The sequence below is a fragment of the Hordeum vulgare genome, unplaced genomic scaffold, assembly GCF_904849725.1.
Source record: "Hordeum vulgare subsp. vulgare unplaced genomic scaffold, MorexV3_pseudomolecules_assembly, whole genome shotgun sequence".
In the NCBI taxonomy this organism is placed as follows: Eukaryota; Viridiplantae; Streptophyta; class Magnoliopsida; order Poales; family Poaceae; genus Hordeum; species Hordeum vulgare.
This window is the reverse complement of record NW_025422535.1, coordinates 1-22,924: the sequence shown is the minus strand read 5'-3', so window position 1 is coordinate 22,924 and position 22,924 is coordinate 1. Positions and strand designations below refer to the sequence as shown.

At 39.2% G+C, this 22,924-nt stretch overlaps 1 protein-coding gene across 1 annotated transcript; it reads right to left on the bottom strand.

Moving 5' to 3' along the window:
• Nucleotides 1–12,603: 12,603 nt before the first annotated feature.
• LOC123419349 (epoxide hydrolase 3-like) lies at nt 12,604–14,076 on the bottom strand. Its single transcript, XM_045107150.1, has 3 exons — nt 13,654–14,076; nt 12,981–13,549; nt 12,604–12,876 (listed from the first exon to the last, which is right to left on the bottom strand). Exons 1-3 carry the CDS (start codon nt 13,915–13,917, stop codon nt 12,741–12,743), a joined length of 969 nt encoding a protein of 322 aa, XP_044963085.1. The 5' UTR covers nt 13,918–14,076; the 3' UTR covers nt 12,604–12,740.
• Nucleotides 14,077–22,924: the final 8,848 nt, after the last annotated feature.

The following is a 22,924-nucleotide window of genomic DNA, read 5'->3' as shown; positions in this document are numbered from 1 at the left end:
GACATGTGCGAAGCCCGTGCGACTGGGTTGCAGTACTTTAGTGGTGCGATTGCTTATTTCTCGGTAGATCAATTATATGCGTCGGATTATTTTAACCAGTTGTATCATAGCAAGGTTCGATTTGAGGTTCTGCAGGTGGATCATAATTCATGGAATCAGTTGATAGAATCGACCGATGGCATGACGTTTTTGTTCTTGTCAACAATGATAGGAGGCAGCGTAGGTCACGTGATGCAAGTGTGGGATGAGTTAATGAGTCTCTCGGAAAGAAAAATCCCATTTTAAACCTTGAAATCGTAGAGGTTGCAAACTTTTAAACCTGAACTCAAAATCATTGTCGTTTATACCGTAAACTTGTGAATCCGAATCTAAATCAAACCCTATACATGTTTGGTGCATCGGAATACAACGATCATGGACGGGATTGCAGTCCACTCACATAGCCATGTGGACCATACGTGTCAGACCCTTCTTCCACAATCTGGCCGATGCAAACAAGTGAACATGACACTATAGGACATTACGGTGGAACCCGACATGGAGGCAGATGATGCCTCGACAGCAGAGAGCAAAGGCGATGTGCAACTGGGCACGGCGTACCCCTAGGAGCTGTTATACCTCCCGCTGCCCAGCGAGGAGCGTGACGACAAGAAGGGCGGCGTGTTCTTCCGTGTCACCACTCTGCAGGCTCTACGCGCCGAACTCCAGCTCCAATCCACTGCTAGGGCAGTAGCTTTGGTTTTTGAGCTAGCAGCAGCGTGGTTGTCCGAATTACTGCTATCGCGCTACAACAAACTTGTTGTAGCAGTAATGCTAGTTGACACGTGCTACTATTATCCTTATGTAGCAATAGCGTGGGTTGGACAAGTGCTACTGGAAACTGAGTGGCCCACGCGACCGCAACCAAAAAAAAGTTCGGGTCAACGACGGGAGCCCGGTTCCTCAGCAAGATGCGCGCCCCGGAATGTAGAACCTCCCAGTGCCAGTCCGGCGGAGCCCGGTCCCGGACATGACGCCTCTCAAGCAGGTTTTCGCCACCGAGTCGACGACGAGGATGCGGGCCGGGCATCAAGAGGACATACCGAGCACGTGAAATTTGCAAGAACGAAAATGAATCAACATTCCGGCAAAACATATGCCACTCACGGGTTTCATTTTCATTTTCATTTCCACATTTTTATTTTTATTTTCACATCTTTGTTTTTATTTTCACATTTACATTTTCATTTTCGTTTTCATATTTTGAATTTCATTTCTTCACATGTTCAAACATAGTCAAGTTCCTTACATTTTCATTTCAAAAAAAATGTTCTCTTCACATTTTCATTTCAAAAAAATACTAAAACTTTCCTAGTTCTAACCCTAACATCTATCAATCCATCGAAGTTCTAGCCCTAGTTACTAAAACTGAATTCAATGCAGGAGGAGGGCGGAAGGAGGGATGGAGGGTGAGGGTCAGAGGTAGAGGTAGAGGGTGGAAGGGAATGATGGAGGGAGAGAGTGGGAGGAAGGGAGGGAGAAGGGAGGGATGGAGGGAGAGGGTGAGAGGGAGACACATGCAAGGGGCGGAGGGGAGGGGGGGCGACGGCTGCAGCGCGCGACGGCGATGGGGGCGGCAGCAGTAGGCAGCGGCAACGGGGGTACATGAAGATGGAGAGTGGAGAGGGATAGTGAGGTCATGCACGCGCGGACCGGAGATAAGGTGTGGGATTAACAGTAGCGCAGGTCACCAGCCGGCGTTGCTGCTAAGTTGGGCCGGTGTGCTATGCCCAGGTTGGCCTTAATAACAGTACTTGAGATACTCCCGCGCTACAACTAAGTGAATAATAGTAGCACTGGTTTTAACACAACGCTACTATCATGGGCAGTTCCGATGGATGACGATGGGACCACTCAGCAGTAGCGTCGACATGCTGCCCAACGCTACTACTATATAATTACCTGTAGCATTGGTATGTACCCCGCGCTACTATTAAGTAGAAGTAGCGTTGCATACCTACACCGCGCCGCATACCTACACCGCGCTACTGCTAAGTATCTAACTATAAGCTTTATTTCAGTAGTGAGCGCAAGCACATGGGCAAACCGTGTCATTGATGGGGCTTAGTCTCAGTGGTGGACGGAATGACATGCGTACCTATGCCAAAAAGACAACAAGGTTCGCCGGAACAACTAGCATGAGGAAGGGAGCGCCGAGAACTGGGCTCTGTCCTGGTGGTTTAAGCGGGATCGGAAAGAGAAACTCCAAGGACGGTGGTGGAAAAAACTTTCGGTGGCCCATGATTGGAAAGAGGGAGGTTAGGTAGAAGATATATATGACATTGGGCCATGTTAGTTAGTTAGAGTAGCAAATTATTAAGTTTGTGTATTTTTTCTACTCTAGTGGAGAACTGGTCCAGATTTTCACAAGTTCATGATAAGAATGTAGAGTTTAAGGTTCAACCATCATACCTCTACGAGTTCAATGTTAAAAATGTACTTTTCCCTTGCAGCAAGGTAGAATCGACTGATCGGATCGTGGCGGCAACGTGGAGACGGGTGTTGGGGAACGTCGCATGGGAAACAAAAATTTTCCTACGCGCACGAAGACCTATCATGGTGATGTCCATCTACGAGAGGGGATGAGTGATCTACGTACCCTTGTAGATCGTACAGCAGAAGCGTTAGAGAACGCGGTTCGTGTAGTGGAACGTCCTCACGTCCCTCGATCCGCCCCGCGAACAATCCCGCGATCAGTCCCACGATCTAGTACCGAACGGACGGCACCTCCGCGTTCAGCACACGTACAGCTCGACGATGATCTCGGCCTTCTTGATCCAGCAAGAGAGACGGAGAGGTAGAAGAGTTCTCCGGCAGCGTGACGACGCTCCGGAGGTTGGTGATGATCTCGTCTCAGCAGGGCTCCGCCCGAGCTCCGCAGAAACGCGATCTAGAGGAAAAACTATGGAGGTATGTGGTCGGGCAGCCGTGAGAAAGTCGTCTCAAATCTGCCCTAAAAGCCCCATATATATAGGAGGAGGGAGGGGGACCTTGCCTTGGGGTCCAAGGGATCCCCAAGGGGTCGGCCGAGCCAGGGGGAGGACTCTCCCCCCCCAAACCGAGTTGGACTAGGTTTGGTGGGAGGGAGTCCTTCCCCTTTCCCACTTCCCCCTCTTTTTTTTCTTTTCTCCTTTGATTTTTATCCTTGGCGCATAGGGGACTTGTGGGCTGTCCCACCAGCCCACTAAGGGCTGGTGTGGCTCCCCAAAAGCCTATGGGCTTCCCCGGGGTGGGTTGTCCCCCTCCCGGTGAACTCCCGGAACCCATTCGTCATTCCCGGTACATTCCCGGTAACTCCGAAAACCTTCCGGTAATCAAATGAGGTCATCCTATATATCAATCTTCGTTTCCGGACCATTCTGGAAACCCTCGTGACGTCCGTGATCTCATCCGGGACTCCGAACAACATTCGGTAACCAACCATATAACTCAAATACGCATAAAACTACGTCGAACCTTAAGTGTGCAGACCCTGCGGGTTCGAGAACTATGTAGACATGACCCGAGAGACTCCTCGGTCAATATCCAATAGCGGGACCTGGATGCCCATATTGGATCCTACATATTCTACGAAGATCTTTATCGTTTGAACCTCAGTGCCAAGGATTCGTATAATCCCGTATGTCATTCCCTTTGTCCTTCGGTATGTTACTTGCCCGAGATTCGATCGTCGGTATCCGCATACCTATTTCAATCTCGTTTACCGGCAAGTCTCTTTACTCGTTCCGTAATACAAGATCCCGCAACTTACACTAAGTTACATTGCTTGCAAGGCTTATGTGTGATGCTGTATTACCGAGTGGGCCCCGAGATACCTCTCCGTCACACGGAGTGACAAATCCCAGTCTTGATCCATACTAAATCAACTAACACCTTAGGAGATACCTGTAGAGCATCTTTATAGTCACCCAGTTACGTTGCGACGTTTGATACACACAAAGCATTCCTCCGGTGTCAGTGAGTTATATGATCTCATGGTCATAGGAATAAATACTTGACACGCAGAAAACAGTAGCAACAAAATGACACGATCAACATGCTACGTCTATTAGTTTGGGTCTAGTCCATCACATGATTCTCCTAATGATGTGATCCCGTTATCAAGTGACAACACTTGCCTATGGCCAGGAAACCTTGACCATCTTTGATCAACGAGCTAGTCAACTAGAGGCTTACTAGGGACAGTGTTTTGTCTATGTATCCACACAAGTATTGTGTTTCCAATCAATACAATTATAGCATGGATAATAAACGATCATCATGAACTAAGAAATATAATAATAACTAATTTATTATTGCCTCTAGGGCATATTTCCAACAACGGGGTCGCAATCATTTTTATTTCTTTTACAAAGGAAAAAAAGGTGAGCCGTGATCAGTTGGTTCTGACAAGCGAATCGTGGCACACAGTGTTCAGGATGGCCAAGCAAATTGGGAATCCTATTTAGTGATGCACGCGCCTGTTAGCAATTTTAAAACCGGCGCCTGTGGCACCCCCCTCTCGGTGCGCCTTGGGCCGGCCCAGACATACATTCTTCTTCTCATTTAAAGAACAAAAATGCTGCGACAGTAAGATTGGAATTGGAAACCTCTCCCCACTTAGAGAACAACGGCAACCACTAGGATAACTTACGAACTGACGTACATTGCTTTTCTCTTTCCTTTTTATTCAGTCTTTCCGATGGCGGTTTTTCATTCCTGGTTCGTTCATCATTTTCTAGACTTTTTATTTGTTTTGAATTTTTTTCTTTCTTTTCTTTTTTCTTTTGTTAAATAAGCGGTTTTGTTTTCAAATTCATATAGTTTATTTGCAAAATTGATGAACTTTTGCCTAAAATGCATGAACCTTTTTTCAAAATAGATGAACTTTTTTTTGTGAACTTTTTTCAAAGCGAGTGAACTTTTTTCAATTGGATGAATGGTCTTTCAAAATGATGACTTTTTAAAAAAAATACATTAACTTTTTTCAAGGTTTAGGAACTTTATTTACAAATTTACAAACTTTATTCCAAATTTGACAAACTTTCTTTTCAAATTTTATTAACTTTTTAAAATTGGATAAACTGTTTTTGAAGATTGATGTAAAATTTTTCCAATTTGAGGAACTTTTTCAAATTCGATGATTTTTTCATTTTTCATGAACTTTTTTGCAAAATTGATTAACTTTTTATTCAAGTTTATTGAACGTTTTTGAAAGTATTGAACATTTTATCAAAATTGATGAACCTTTGTCAAATTCGATGAACGCTTTTCAAATCAGATTATTTTCTCTTTTCAACATTTGTGAAGATTTTTCCAATTTGATGAACTCTTTTTGAAAATGGATTAACTTATTTTTGCTAGTCTGCACATTTCGTGGGCCGGCCAGCACGGGGCGCTGCACGCGCCAGAAGCACGAACAAGCACTGTAGGCACCGTATAGGAGCTCCGAGGCCAATTGGCTGGTCTGTTGTGCTAGCACTGCAAACTGCAGCTGAGCGACGTCCATCGATCCAGTCGGGGCAAGCCAAAATCGTCTAGCAAAACCAACCGAAGGAGTAAGCAGTAGCTGTTTGAGTTAAGATGGTGTGCTTAGGTGCCCCTCGAATGCCCGCCAGTTGCGAAGTCTTGTCTTGTCGCCAGTTGCGAAGTCTTGTCGGAGCTTCGCCCAGGGATTCCCTTAGCTCATTTCGGAGTGGGCCGGCCCGTTTCACGTTCCAGCACCCCGGTTTTGGGAACCATTTCTAGCCGGTTTGTTCTCGTTTTGATGTTTTTTAAAATGTTCTTGAACTGTTTTTTTACTTATTATTTTCTGTTTCTTTTACCTTTTCTTTTCTGTTTAAAAAAATTGGATTTTCAATATATTTTCTTTTACCTTTTCTTTTCTGTTTCTTGAACTTTTTTCTGTTTAAAAATATTCTGTATTTTAAGAAAATGTTCTTCAAATTGGACAAATATTAAAAGTGTTGGAATTTTGAAAAAAGTGTTGGAATTTTTTAAAGAAGTTCTGGATTGTCCAAAAATGTTCTGGATTATCAATGTTTTGCAAATTTTCGAAAAATATTCTCTTGTTTACATAGTATGTTCAAAGCTTAGAAATATGTTCCCTTTTACAAATTTTCGTGGTAATTTAATTTTGTTTCCTAAATGTAGAAAATGGTCTCGTTTTCATTTTTTAGGACTTTTAAAAAATGTTCCGGTTTCAAACATTGTTCACAAATTTCCAAAAATGTTCAAAGTTTCAACTTTTGTTCGAGAGTAAAATGTTCGTGCTTTCAAATATTGTTTTCGAATTTAAATAAATGTTCCAGTTTCAAAAACATTGTTCCTTTTGTCCAAAGGGTTTCAGTTTTGTAATTTTTTTCACAAATTTGGAAAGTGTTTCGTTCCACACAACACTCGGTTTAAAAAAACTTGAATTTGCAAAAATAATCCGGATCTCCTCTTCGGGTTTGTTCTTTATGGTTCTGGGGTTTTAATTGATCAGTAACAACCGTGAGCTGGCCTAGTCGGGGCGCCCACTGTGCGGCTCAGGACTTCCTACTGCAATGAGTGGCAAGTAGGAGCTCCCGGTGCCCCTATGTCTTGCTGTAAGCGAGTCGGAGGGAAGCCTCATGTCGCGGGAGCTCCACATAGGCCCGCCCATCTGCGCTCGAACAGCCTCTTTTTTCGTTTTTGATTTATTATTTTACTTGTATTTATGCTCTAAAATATTCTAGATATATATGACCAAAATCAGTATATAAAGACATTTAAGAAATATTGATCATGTATTTGAAAAATGTAAATATGAATAGAGCAAATATTTATCACCTATAAAAAATGTATAAAATAATGATCATGCAAAAACTGTTAATCGAGCATTCAAATTATTCTGACAAAGTATTTTAACAATGTTTATAAAAGATTTAAAAATATTAAATGTGTATTTAAAAATATTAAATGTTTATTTTAACAGGTAATACGTGCCCAAACCCGTACACATCTCAAAATTTTCCACCTAAACTCGCACCCCAGGTTTGAAACTTTTCCCATACCCGTACTCGGCCAGGTACGGGTAATACCATCGGGTACAAATACCCAGCCAGACATGTATATTATTGAGCATTTATATTTCACATTTTGACACATATTGACCACAATTCAACATGTATATTTAAGTATCTCATCACATATATAACACTTCAACACAAATATACAATACACCACATACATTTCAGCATGTAAATTTCAGCATTTCAGCACATATATAACATTTCATCACATATATTTCAATTTTTCAGCACATATACAACAATTCAGCACATATATTTCAACATTTGAGCACATATATAACATTTCAGCAAATGTACTTATGTATTTCAGCACATATACATATCATATTTCAGCATATGAACAAAAATTTCAGCATTTCAGGACACACATAATTCATTTCAGCCACATCATTTCGACACACAAATTAGTTCAACACACAAATAAGTTCAACTTCAACATAAAAGTAGGTTCTACACACAAATAAGTTTGACACATAGTCATTGTAGCCACTTCAACCTCTCCAACATGATGCCAAACCAACTTGAGTAGATTTCATCTTCCTCTCACTTCTTGAGCCTTCGCATCTCAAACCGCCAAGTCCTATTGTAAGGCATGAGAAATTGAGAGCTTTATGTATACAATATATGTTTGCAATTGTGAAGTACTAACCTGAATCACTTCTTGAATGTCTTGATGGCAAGTCCAAAAGATAGCTGCTCCTGTTTGAGCATCTATAGAAGTAGACAAATGTCAACAAATGAAAACAAGACAAAATATTAATAAAGTGCACTATTTTCTCACCTTTGTAGTTGTTTCTAAGCCAATCTTATGATCACATTAAAACCTCAACCATATGAGATGTCAAAAATATATCTATGCTCATTCATCTTTCTGCCAATTGTACCAAAGGCTGATTCTAAAGCAACTATTGTAACAAGAATAGCAAATATATCTCTTACAACTTTCCTTAAGGTTGGGTACCTTGTTCCAGCCACCTTCCACCAATCCAAGACATTGAACTTTTCAGTATACTGTACTAAACCATCATTCAAGAATTGCTCTATTTCACCTTCAAGTCTAGCATTTGCGGACATTTACTAAGATACAATGTTGTGGAACACACTCATGATTGCAGGAGCTTTCATTGTAGACAACATGGATTGTTCATCAGGTTTATATGATCACTTTCCACTTCATAGTGGTCCAACAATGAATGCATACTAGCAACAATGTCATCAAATTTTTTAGTGCATTCATAACAAGATGACTCATTACCATGCAACATGGCAAAGCAAGCTACCAACATTGGTTTCTTGTACCGAGGATCAAGAAGTGTAGCTATACCCATTAAACCTTGTATCTTGCTCCAATACCTATCAAATTATTTAGTCATAATTTTTGTCATGTTTTGGATAATTTCGTTGCTAGAAGTTTCCCACTACCTCATTTTCATATCTTAGGGTAGTAAACATTGGCAGTCACATAATCACTCCTAGAAAATAGGCCAGTTACTTCATAGAACAATCTAAGTCTCTCTACAACATCTGTAGCAAAAGCCCATTCTTCCGTACTAGGTAGCCACTCATATTGCTTGTCCTTTTCTTTTAAACATTCAAAAAGAAGCCTATAAGGTAAAGCTATATCAAACATTAGCAAAGTAAAGTTGCACCTAGTATTGAAATCAAGTCTCACCTTTCTTGTTATTTTCAACTTTTTATACTTGGCCATGTCCTCAAACGTCTCTATCATTTTGGGTGAGGCAGTCCAATATGCAACACTTTCAGGGATGTTTTCATAGCTGATATCATGACATCTAATCCATCCTTCACTACCAAATTGAAAATATGTGCACAACAATGCATGTGAAGTAAAGTTCCTTCGAAAGGAAGCATAATTTTGCCTATATTGATCATAATCACGTCAATTGCCTTATTGTTCGCATTATAATTATAAATTATCATGGTCAAGAGCTTTTCATCTAGATTCCATTCGACCAATGACTCATCGAGGTGCCGAGCTATAACATCTGCATTATGTGCTGCTCGCACATAAATAAACCTACAATATGCACACAAATGCAACAACTAGAGAATTGGCACAAGCTTAATGAACCAGAGAAAACATGTGCATGAGAATGCAATATACCTCATGAGAATGTTCCTTAGCCTCCAAGACTCATCAATGAATGGGTTGTAATAGGCATATACCCTTTTTGGGCTATCAGAGGTCCACATACCGATGGTCACTCTGACGCTTGATTGTATCATAGTCATGTACTCAACGGCCTTCTTCCTTTCTATGTTATATTCTTTTCAGAATGTCACTTCGACAAAATAAAATAAAAGGAATGTTATTTAGTCATTACAAAGAAGAAACATGAAATAGTAAAACAAAGGAAGACATATTTTTTTTACCTAATAGTATTTCTTGCATGCAATAGGAATAATGGCTGAAGTGCAGCAACGAATCTCCTAAAACCCACATGGTCCGCCATAGACAAAGGATAAAAATGCAACACCAACATGTTCCCAAGCTCTACTCTAGCATACTCTTGATAAAAGGTGTAGCTCTTCATGCTCACTTTTCCATCCTCATTGGCACCCAACTTCAATGAGGACCGACTCAAACTTTTACCACCCTTGGTCTTCAACTCCTTTTGAGTCCAAATCCCAAGATGTTGAGTTGCACTCCTCGATCCCGCGGTAAGTATATTATGACACTTTGCCCTTCCATTCTCCATTGATCCTCACCTTCTCCATTTCCAACCAAACCTTAGACGTGAGCTTGCACGTAGAACGTTGAATCTCCATCTCTTTGACACCATCCTCCTCTCCATCGGATACATAAACAGTATTTCCATCTTCATCGACGGACTCGGTGGGTCAATCCTCATGGACTTGGCCATTGCTAGTTGTATCGTTGCACAAGAAATTTATAAAAACAACATGTGTTATGGAAAAATAAAATAATACTATACTACTATAGTAAATCATCCAATTGGAAGCATATACAAACTGCCTATGTTATATTAAAAATAGTACCATAGTAATTAGTTAATCATCTAGTACTATATAAACAACGTGTTATATGCTCATTTTGGCAAGAACATATTCAAGATTGACTAAACAATCAAGGATAATACACAAGATAGTAGAAAAATCAACTCATACATCATATACATTCATCAGTAGATCAATCAAACACTATCAGCATCAAAGAAATTAAAAAAGTATCATTATGATGGGCAAAACTATTCACCAAATTGGAGGGTTGTCAAGCTTTGGTTTTTTTGTTGGTGGAGAAAATGTGTTCCTCGTAGAAGAAGTTGGACGTGGTGCAGCACAGATGCAGCTACGACCACGCCCCACCTTGTAGCCACCGGCCACGATCACGCACGGACATCTGCCCTTTTGAAGGTGGCTGGAGGTGCCAGGAGGAAGGTGAAGAAGTGCACTTCGACGACCATGTCGTCCCATGAGAACCGCTCATGTCGACACCATCCACGGAACCTGCACGACAATGCTTGTGGAGTCATAGTGCTGCCCATCCTGGATGTCTGCTTTGCCGACCTCCATGGCGTCTGGATGGGATGGCGTCTGGATGTCTGCTAGCTTATGGTTTTTTCATCTAACTCAATGACACGTGGGAGCTACCTGAGAGGTTTATTATTACTAGCAAAAGGGCCCGTGCGTTGCAATGGAACAAAAAAAGCACCATCTTCAATGACGATGACCACATTATGTTAATATCTCACCGCACGATTTTGAAAATTTGTTCACAAATGCACGAAAATATTTCTTCTTTTAAATTTATTCACAATTCATAAGTTGAAACAATGTTCATAATTTTTAAAAAATATCATGGTTGTCAAAAAACTTGGTAAATCAAAGAATTATTCTGAATTTCAAGAAACGTTATTTAAAATATACTATAATATTCCGATCCACCCCGACAATTAAATCTTTAAAATTCACTCAGGTATATGATCAAAAAGACTCAGACGCATTACTGTTTAACTGCATACATTCAATCATTGGTGAACATTTTTACAAATTAGGGCACATTTTTAAAATCAAAATTTTTATACTATTTAGAAATATATTTTTTAAAATTCTAAATAATATTTTATATTACGAACTATTTTCAAGTATTTTTCTTGTGAATTGGCGGATAATTCATTTTTTGAATTATGAATCATTTTTTCATTGCATTAAATAAATTGCTCAAAGTGATAGACTTTTTTTGATTCACGAATGTTTTCTCCAAAATTACGACTTTTTAATATGCAAACATTTTTACAAAATCCCGAACAATTTTTGAACTCGCAAACATTTTATGTTTTATTAAACATTTATGTAAATATAATATTTTGGATTGAGATTTTTTTTTGATTTATTTGAATTAGAAAAAATAAAAAGCAAGAGATAAATAATAATTAAAAAAATAAAAAAAATGGGCTGGCCCAAACGGGCGTGCTGTTTATTTTCCAGCGAGCAGAGCTTAGTATAGCTGGTCCCTATGCTTGGGCCGGCCCATGCGAGGATTCTCTGCGAAACGTTTTTTATAATTTATAGGTGGCATTGGTGGGTAATATTAGATAATTTTGAAGGCAATTTTAATGACGTACCACAAAAGCAATATGTGCTTTATTAATACTAGCAAAAGGTCCCGTGCGTTGCAACGGAGGAGAAAAACACACCTGCCATACACACAATCAACGACAACAACAAACTACTTGAAATCTTTCAGAGTGCCAAACCAGCTGTGTTGTGCACAAATATAAAGGATTTTTGAAATATATACGAGAAACAACGGAGAAAAGTATTAATTAAAGTTTAAGGTGCAACATAAACGTAACTTTTAACACGCAAGATAATATCATATTTGGAATGTACGCAATATTCTGAGTGATTTTTGTATATAATTTTTTAATTTTGAAGTTAGGATTTGAAATATATGAATATTTTTAAAACACTTGAATCTGCAAAAGAAAAGTTGGACTGAAATTGAAACACTGTCCAGCCCAGCAGTTAAGATGTCACTTGGGCGATGCCACTTTATCTCGCGCTCAACTGAAATAATCGAGAAAAACAAAGAAACATAGGGAGAAGGAAGGATCGAACCCATGTCGGCTAGGAAAGAGAAGACGGCTATAGCCAATTGGGTGCTAGTGCTCACTTGATTTTACATTAGATAATTATATACATGAACCATATGTGACGTGGATGCCTTTACAGATCGAACCGTTTTTTATCACTTATGAATGGCAATGGTGGGTAATTTTTGCCAACTTCAGAGACAAACTTAATGACGTATGACAGAAGCGATCCTTGCTTTATTATTAAGTATAGATAGGTAAAGATACGAATTTGCGAGTTCACGGTATGGATATTCCCTTCTCATAACCGTACCCGGCTTATCGGTTGGGTATAGAATTTGTTATTTAGAAGTTCATAGGTATTTTAATTTTTCATACCCGCTTTTACCTTTTGGGTTCATGGATAACGGCTACCCATTGCCATGTTGACGCACACGGCCGACCAAGGAGTATTATATATGCGTCACATACACTCATAATATAATATTGTACACGGTCAAACAATCATTCAAACTCCAATAAAAGGGACCCCAATTCTCTGTGCACAAATTATACACTCGGCGGAATGATTCATCTACTAATAAATGTATCACTCCTTGGAAGCTTCAGCCGTGGCGTATGCCAGGAACTCCATGAGGTGCTGGTTGTAAACGCAGGGCCTCTCCAGGTGCACGAGATGACCGGCCTTATCAATGCTCTCCAGCATCGTCTTCTCGCCGAGCTGCCTGCGCGCGTAGACCCGAAAACCATTTGTTAGTATCTCTATCTCCGTTCATACGCAAGCCAACTTCAGGTTATGCTTTGGAAATTTGAAATCTCAGGAGCTTACTCTTTCATCGCCTTGGCGAGCTCTAAGTTGAAGATGTTGTCGTTGTGCCCCCAGAGCAGAAGTATTTTCTGCGGCAAGACGGGGACGGTGGCGTCTTTGTTGCTGACCACCAGACCTTCCAGCAGCTCCTCTCTTTGCTTGCGGTTGGCGAACATCACCTCGAGGAAGTCCCTGTGAAGGCGTTCCGGGAACCAGAGCCTCCGGTGGGCGGCGATGGAGAGCAGCGCCTTCAGCCCCTTGACGGACTCCGGCAGCAGCAGCTCCGCCGATGACCTGACGCCGATCCGCTCGAGCGTGGTGTCGCTGATGGAGTCGGTCATGGCGACGACGGAGCCTGACACGACGAGCGAGCGGACGAGGTCCGGGCGCGACTCAGCCATCTTGAAGGCCACCATCCCGCCGTAGCTGAACCCCACCACCGTGCACTCGTCCACGCCCAGCTTCCCCAGCGCGGCGGCCAGGCACTCCGCCTGGAACGCCGGCGACCGGTCGGCGGACGGCGTCGTGGAGCCTCCGAAGAACAGCAGGTCCGGGATGTACACGTCGTAGTGCTTCGCCAGCGCACCAACCTAGACCCCGCATGAATGGATTAATCAGCCATAACGACGGAATGTACAGTATGTACGTAGTATTAACAAAGTACCAGTGCAAGTACAAAGGGCAAAGGGCAGACCTGGAACTGCCAGGTGACAATGCCTTCGGCCGCGAAGCCGTGCACGAGCACCACAGATGGCCGCCGGCCTTCCTTGACTTTGGACGCCTCGCTCTGCTTCTCTTCCGGCGCGACGGTAGAGTTGTTGCTGGGGACCTTGTCCTTGGGTACCCAGAAGGTGAGCACGGTGCCGGCGCCGTCGACATCGACCGTGTGCTGCCGGAGCCCGGCCCACTTGATCAGGAAGTGCAGCAGCGGCTTCTGCGCCTCCACCAAGTTCACCATCCTACTCCCACCTGAGTGTGCTCGTTGACAACTGGAGTAGTGCTGGTTGGGTAGCAAGATAGCTTTATGCGTGGTGTGTATGAAGCTAGATCTAGGCACAATTCAATGGTGCTGCGTGGGAGAGCCAGTATGGGTGGTGGTGATCTTATATAAGAATGGCAAACGAGCTGGCTGCTGCACGGCGGGTCAAGGATACTATTCGAGGGAACTTTTCTTAAAGGCATTCAATTCCTTCCGGTTGTAGTTGCAAGTTCTTCTTCTTCTACCAATCAAGAAATTTTCTTCAAGGCATTCATTTCCTTCTGGTGGTAGTTGCAAGTTGTTCTGCTACCGATCCGGAGGAAATAAAAATAAAAATGCTTTCACGCACCAAGCACAACACTCTCCTTTGCCAACCTATCACTATCGGCAGGGCCGTTATCGAGCGAATCTGACACGACAAATGTTGGTTAGCCATTGTGGATGGGGTTAGATGAGCTGCTCTTGCCTACTCAAATCAGCCTGGAGGAATGCCCGCTCAGTGCTCGCTTTGGCGTGCAATGCTGCCATGGACGCAAATTAATTCCTCGCCATGGGAAAGACGACATCCTCCTAACCGTTAGGATTAAAATTAACATCTAATATATGTCAGGAGTCAAGTAGCATATGCCAATTGAAAAAACACCGTTAGTGAAGGGATGTCCAAACCCTAATTACTGTCATGTCCCTATGGATGCATCCTTCTCGCTCTCTTAACATGTACTCCATCCGGGAAGAAATATGAGAGGGTCTAACACTCTTATATTTCTTCACGGAGGGAGTAATTGACATTGCTTGCAGGTATTACACTTCAAGTGGCCTTTAACGTTAACTCTCTGTCTAATATTAAGACATTATTTGGATCGTGGTGAGATGAAATGGAGTCGAGTATGACAGGACATGTTCGGACAAGAGTATGTGCATTAATTAGTATGAAAGACTAGCAAATATGTCCGTGCGTTGCAACGGAGACAAAAAATATTATGTGCTATAGCCATATAAGCGTTTTTTAGGATTGATTCAATATCCTCACATATGAACATCCGCTCTTTTAACATGGTGGCTCATCATGTTGCCACTTAACTTTCTCTCCCATCCTCATTGATGATGGTCACGATGTTCACGTGATCACAATACATCCAACATGCTAAATTATAAGGTAATGAGCTTGCCACTACACGTCACACTTGTCATTATGTTGCGTAAGCAAATATTTAAAAGTTTAAAAACAAATCTTATCGACCACGAACTACTCCCACGTCTATACATATAAATACTTTAGAAAATCTAATCAAATCCTAGACATAAAAGACTTTGAATTGGTTAATACTCCCTCTGTCCCAAAATTCTCGTCTTACATTTTTCTAAATATGAATGTATCTAGTCATGTTTTAGTATTTTGATACAATCATTTCTAGACAAATCTAAGGAAAATTTTTGGGACGGAGGAAGTAGCTTTTAAATCGTCATTTTTTGAAATTTTGGATTTTCACAAAAAAAATCACGAACATCAGTTTTGTTTACAAAGATTTTCTGAAATGCATAAATTTTTCTCAAGTTTATGAGCATTTTTTGACTCAGCAAACATTTTTTTAGATCACTCAACCTTTAAAAATCAGGGAACAAATTTTAAAAAATGTGTTTTCTCTTTTTGTGTACATTTTCTAAATTAGATGGACACTTATTTCAGATTCCCAAATATGTTTTGAACACACGATCATTTTTTCAAAATCATGAGCATGATCATTTCCCAACTATTTTTTCAAATCGTCATTATTTTACAAATACACAAATATTGTTTGAATCCACAAAAATTTTATGATTTCGTAAAAAAATTGAATTCACAGACATTTTATAATTTTGCGATCAGTTTTTACAATTCACCACTTTTGAAATTTGGAAATGCCAAATTAATTTATAGAAGGATGAGAAAAGAAGAAAGAAAAAACGAAATATAAAATAGAAGAGTCCAACCCCGCACAGCTCGTGAAAGGAAAAATTGTACACAGTGGGGTTCGAAACCTGGTCACCTTGGTAAAACCACAATGCAGTAGCCACTATAGCTGACGAGTGTACATGTTCTATGTTCGTATTGGTACTCTATAATAACAAAGCACACGGCGACTTTGGTCTGAAACGTTTTCTTTACTTACAGATGACATAGTGGGTAATTTAGATAAACTTTAAGGGCAATGTTAATGACGGACGACAGAAGCACTAATTGCTTTAGTAGTAGGTAAAGATATGAAAGTGCTAAAACGACATGGTTTTTAACATGCAACCTCTCATAAATTTTTTGCAGATCATATATAGAGTCACGTTTTGAATCCGTACGTAGTACTTATTAAGTCATACGGAAGCCAACATGCATATGGTGTGCAACTGTTGGAAGATTAGCACGGGTTATTTAAAACCGGTTTGGATGGCGGTAAATTAATATACGAAGTGTTTAGTCATCTAGTACTATTTTTGTCGGTTGTGACAAATTTATGTATTTATTTTATCTTACTTTAGCTTTTTTAAGAACGATTTAATAATATGGCTGCATGCATCATTAAGATGCAGAGGCTAAAAGTATTCCTCCTTTTTTCAAAGTAAAATTACCCCTCATAGAATTTTTTGAGCCGGCCAGTTGATTTTAACTGGTACAGCAACCTCGTCTTGACGCTTGGGCCAGCCGGCATGATGGTTGACAGTCACGTGCAACTGGGTCATGGAGTACGCAAAATCAATAGTCCGTCACATGAATTAATTGGACGCTTGAATGAGTTGTACTACTCCGGTTGGGTCGCTATCAATTGATGGAGACAGCTATTGTTGACTAGCAATTGTGGATGGAGGTAGATGAGCTGCCCTCGCCTACCCAAAACAACCGGAGGAATGCCCGGCGAGTGCTCACTTTTGCGTGCATCGCTGCCATGGACGCAAATTAATAACTTTCCACGGAATAGACACACGTCTATTACTACTCTCTCTGTTTCATAATATTTGTTGTTGAAAAGAACTAAACTAGTTCTCCCAACAACAAATATTGTGGTACAAAGGGAGTATTAATTAGTGCATGCTATTTGAGGAGCCTTTCGGGTAGAAAATTCAGCTCTGTTCTAGCAAAAAAAGGGCTAGCTCCACGATATACCGTTCCGCAAAAAACTACTTTCACCGTTCCATAATATAAGAGCGCTTTTTATACTAGTATATTGTCAAAAACATTCTTATACTATGGGACGGAGGTAGTAGAATCTAAGGCACAACTCGTTGTTTTTTTGAAGCTCTGTAGGAAATATTTCATAAACATGTAGAAGCTGGAGTTGGAAGAAAATTACTCACCACCGCCACTAGTAAATGTATATCCCTTCGTGTATTCCTTCTCATCTAATCAAATAGATCATTTTCATAAAAAAATTATTTTAAAGCTGGAGCTAGATGAAAGCCAAACATTTTTTTGAAAGAGTTGCAACTTCTGCATGAAACCGCTCTAAATGGAATTTGATGGAGCAGAACAATCCATTCATTGGTGAGGGGGTGTCCAACCCCAGACAATCCTGTCCCTAGACAACAACCCTTCTCTCTCTCCTAAAAGATATACTCCCTGAACTGAAACCACATTATTCATATCCGAACATAGGATTGCCATCGCTTGGGGACATCCCCTGAGGGAATTTATTTGATCTGTAGTGTAGGCGCGTCAGTTTATCCTTCCGAAAATAAAAGGGACTGCAGGCAAATATGAGTTGTTGTGATTGCCATGAGATTCATCAAGTTGAGTCGGCCAGTATAGATTTTAATTGGTAGACGAACCTCGTCCTAACGTGTGGGACAACGGCATGATGCCCGACGGTCAGGTCCATCCTGGACTTGAAATTCACACATACCATAGCCCGTCACATGCATTGGACACTTGAATTCAATTAGTATTTGCAAACCTATGATTATCGGTAGGGTCACTATCAACCGTTTCAGAAACAACTATATATTTGTGGATGGAGTTAGTTGAACCGCTCATGCCTACTCAAATCAATCAGAGTATTGCTCACCAAAGGCTGCAAAAGACAAATATAATTGCTTGCCACAGGAAAGATGACTTCCTGATTACAGTTAGGAATAAATAATACATTTCAACTATTAGTTAACATATGTTAATTAAGGAATAGTAATTACTAAAGGGTTGTTCAACCCCAAACAACTCTATGGACGCAACCCTCCTCTCTCTTAACATCTCGTTTAAGATATGAACTTCGTTTAAGTCTCTAAATTTTTGACCTTAACTTCGTTTAAGATTAATGGGTTGCAAATGCACCAACCAACGGCCAACCCTCCTTCACATGGTCATGGCTCACTCCTTTAAAGGACACAGATGCACGAAAAGTGCAAATGGAGGACATAAGCATTGCTGGACTTAAAAAAAAACATAGTTCCATATTGAAAAAAAAAACAAAAGTAAATGCATACACAATAAGTTATATAACATGTTCATGAAAATTTTCATAACAATATACCTTCATACGTGACATAGAGAAAAAACAAAACAAATACATACATGCAAATGGGCAATTTTCTTTTTGTTCATGGGTCGAATCTTTGTTTTTGTGAATCTTGCAAATCTAAATATTTTTTAAACAAAATTTTACAAATCCCCTACGAATATGTATAAGTTACAACTGACTTTTTTACGGTTATTTGTGAACTTAGAAAATTTATTTTTGAATCATTTGAAATAAAGTTGTCCAATGCCTTCGTCCACCAAAACATCACTCTCATAGATGCAACTTCTCCTTGTTTTACGTGTGGGCTATTTTTATGCACCCAGTATTACTCCCTTCGGTTCATTCAAAATCAATTATGGACATTCTTTAGTTAGACACTCAAACTGCCTTCTTGCTATCGTCTTCAATATTTAGTTTCAAATTTTCGTTCTGTCTCAAAAATTATTTTAATAACGATGGTATTAAATTATATGCGACCATGAAACTATTGGCTAAATTTGCATTTTAGAGGGTGAACAAACATGTGGTTGGATGGTTAGCAGGACAATGGTATCCTCAACTAATTAGGTTTGAGCCATAGAGTTGACACCGATGATCGTATTATTCTAGATTTACTCTAGGCCTGCTGGCAATGTGCGTTCAGTGCGAGGAAACATTCCAATCGACTACGAGGATGTCTATGGCGACTTCGTCAAAATCAAGATGATGTGTTGGCTACAACTCTCAAAGGTACTTATAGGCGTGTGTGTGCCTGCGTTCCAAGGGGTGAGTGTATGTGCGTATGTATGGGAGTGTGCATATGTACTCTGTTAAAAAGAATTACATCCTAAAGGACACATTATTTTCAAACATATCATGGTTCTTACTGAGGAAATATGTAGCAATACCCAAACCAACACGAAGGGTGGCAAGATCCAGTAGAGATAGAGCACTAACAAATGAACAAAGTATGTTACATCCTATCCCATCTCCTAAATCCATTTTCTATTAAGATCCTAACTTTTTTTCTCAAATTATACTCAATAACAATTCTTTACCTATTTTGTTACTGGTTGTATTTGTTGCAAGATCATGTTATTCTGTTCTTTTACGATTTAAGTACTAATACGTTCACCTTCTTTCACTTTTCCCTCCATAAATATTCTTTTAGTGCTGCCATAACATTTCATCTTCTTATCAGGCTAAATTACATGTAGATCCTACAATTCAATATTGAATCCTGCTTTTGAGAATTCAACAGAATAAACTTTGGAAAGAACTTGCACAAGTGTGATATGGTAAATACATTTTTCGAATCCATAATCTCATTTTATTCTCTCTATAGAACATATAGTTTCTCCTCTCTACATGTTTAGATCACTCTCTATTCGAAACAGCTCTATTTCCCAAGAGTTGATTCATTCCATTGGACCTTCTTCTGCCTCACTAATCCCTCTCAAACAATGCATTTTTGTTGGCTCATCAAGTTGCTTTGTTCAACAACAAATCAAAAAATTAGTGTCAATATGGTTCGCTATTTTTTTCTATTTTCCATTTTTGAATTTTCTACTATCATATTTGGGTACTAGTGGCAGTGATGCCTTATACTTTTGTCTACTAGGTCGAGCTTGGAAGGAAGTTTCCGTATACCTTTTTCTGAAATACAGAGCACTTTTTTCCTGATCGTTCAATACGAGATCGGTGATATGCAAGATGGATAAAATTATAGCATGGACATATAAGACTTAATGTTTTTTCCACTGCTCGGTGCAGTGGAAAGTCTGCCATTTTGCATCATTGTCGCATACCTCAAATGAATGTTACTATTTACTTGCTTCAGACGGCAAAATATGTTTTTTTGCATCTGCAAACACCCAACTTTGTGTGTGGTGCTATCTATTGTTCTTTTCCTCCACGGGTAGTACAATATTTGCATCAGAAATTACATACAAGGATGTGATAAGGAATAATATTTAGGTAGGGAATCTGAAATATTTCCGAAAATATATTTTCTTGGAGTTCCATTCACCTTCTGTATTTTCCTAGAATGGTTGGTTCATTAACTATTGAGCTTCAATAGAATGTTGATTGAGTATCCTGTCTATTTCCTTTAATAATTGAAGCACCATCTCGGTTATTTAATAAAACTGATGCAACCTCGAGTCTAAATAACTAGTGTATACATTCAAGATTATCTTTTCCTATTGTATTTATAGAGGTTTAGCCATCTATATTATATCTTGTCTAATTAACCTTTGATCTTTTACATTCCTAGAATTATCAGCATTTTTTAGTCCATGATTTTTGTTATTTCTCAAAACATAACATTTTTTCACACGAGCAAACAATTTCTGAATTTCACGAGCATCTTTTGAATCCAAGAACAGTTTTAGAATATCATAATAATTCATGAATCCAAGGACATGTTTTGAGCACCATGAACAATTTTTGAATACATGAACAATTCTTAAATTTTAAAGAATTTTTTTAATTTGATTAACATATTTGGACTTCTTATTTTTATTTAAAGGGATTCCAAGGACTATTTGTCAATTTTAAGAACAATGTTTCATTTCGTGAACATTTTCTATTCCAATTTTTTTTCCTCTCATGAACAATTATATGAATTATCTAAACATTTTTGAATCTATGAATTTTTTTTCAATTTGTAAACACCTTTTTAAGTCCAAAGAACAATGTTTCAATTATGCAAACACATTTTGAAGTGTTAGAACATTTATTAACATGACAAACAGCTTTGGAATCCGACAAACATTTTAAAAATTCCATGGACAACTACAAAAGTTCAAGAACAAATTTTGAATTCCGTGATTGTCTAATCCAAAAATATTTTTCAATTCCATGATTTTCTATGAATTTAAGAACAAATATTGAATTCCAAGATCACAACTCGGTTTACAATTTTGTTACTTGAATCAACAAACCAATATCAAATTCCAGGAAAAATTATTGAAACAAAACATATTATGGATGCCACAAATATTTTGAAAAATTTCAGGAACAACTTTTTAATTCAGTATAATAATTGAAATATGTGGACATATTCTGGACCCACAATTATCTTCAAAAATCTCTAGACATATTTTAAGTCAGAAGAGAAATTCAAAGGAGAAAATTTTGGAATTACATGAACAGTTTTGAATTTGCGGCACATTTTTTGAATCTGAAGCACATATTTTGAATTATGATTTTTTTAACCCAGGAACAATTCCCAAATTCAAAGAACATATTTTGAATTAAGGGTACACCACTTGGACCTGACGAACGCCATTTGAATTCATGAAATACATCCCATTTCCAAGAACAATTTATGAATGTCGTGTACGGTTTTTCAAATCGGAACAACAATATTTTAAGTTCTAAGAACAATTTTTTAATTACAAGTACATTTTCGAAATCCCATGAACAAATTTTGAACCACTCGATGTATTTCGGATTCCAAGACCAAATTTTGAATCTTATGAATAATGTTTGAATACCACATACATTTCTGAATTCTGCAAACAACTTTTGAGTTTTAGCACAAATTTTTATTGCTTTCTTTTATCTGTTTCAACATATATTTCAAAACTGTTTGCTTCTTTTGTTCTTCAAAGCATTCGAAGAAATACAGGAAGTAGAGTATATAGGAACCAGGAACATGAACAAAGAAACCAACTTGAAACAAGAATGATGAAAACCAGAAAGAACGACCGTCCAAATCGAACCAGAAACAGGAACAAACAAACAATCAAAGAAGAAAACCAGAAATATCTTGGCCCATGAAAATCCCGCGAGTAGGACCTCCCTCCAGGTAAATATAAAAAAACTGAATGGGAACTATGTTATAAATGCAAGATTGATTTCCACGAAAGCTGTTAAGGCAATTGTATTCTAGGATCTAACTTTCATTGTTACTATATATATATATATATATATATATATATATATATTATATATATATATATATATATATTAACTTTTATGTCCCTATAAATACATGGGATGTAGTCGAGTCTCTAGATAAGAAAGTGCAATGCCAAGTTAAGTTGGAGCCGAGCATGCACTTCTAGCTATTTTGGAAATGGGAAGCATTCAGGAACACATTCCACACATCAACATGACTATCCATGGTGAGTTTGATATAAACTTGTCAAAAGCATTGGTAGGCACATGCATACGACAACCACGATGTACACTGGATCATGAGGAACCCACACAATCCACACTTCGTTAAACCTAGATCGTGGGCCCCGTGTGTCGAGATGGAAGTGAAACCCACCAACTCCCGGCCAACTGAAGCACGTCGAGTATATAGGTTGTACATCTAGAAGTGTCTTGCTCTTTATTCATTCGAGTGTACAACGATGCACGCTTCCAACAAGCACCAATTTAAGCTTGAGAACAATAGGATAAGATTGCGCCAAATAAAAGTAACTGGTCCCGGGAATTTCACCTATCTACTTTTCCACTATCACCTATATTATGAGGGACTATAACATGTTATTAGTATATCTACTTGATGG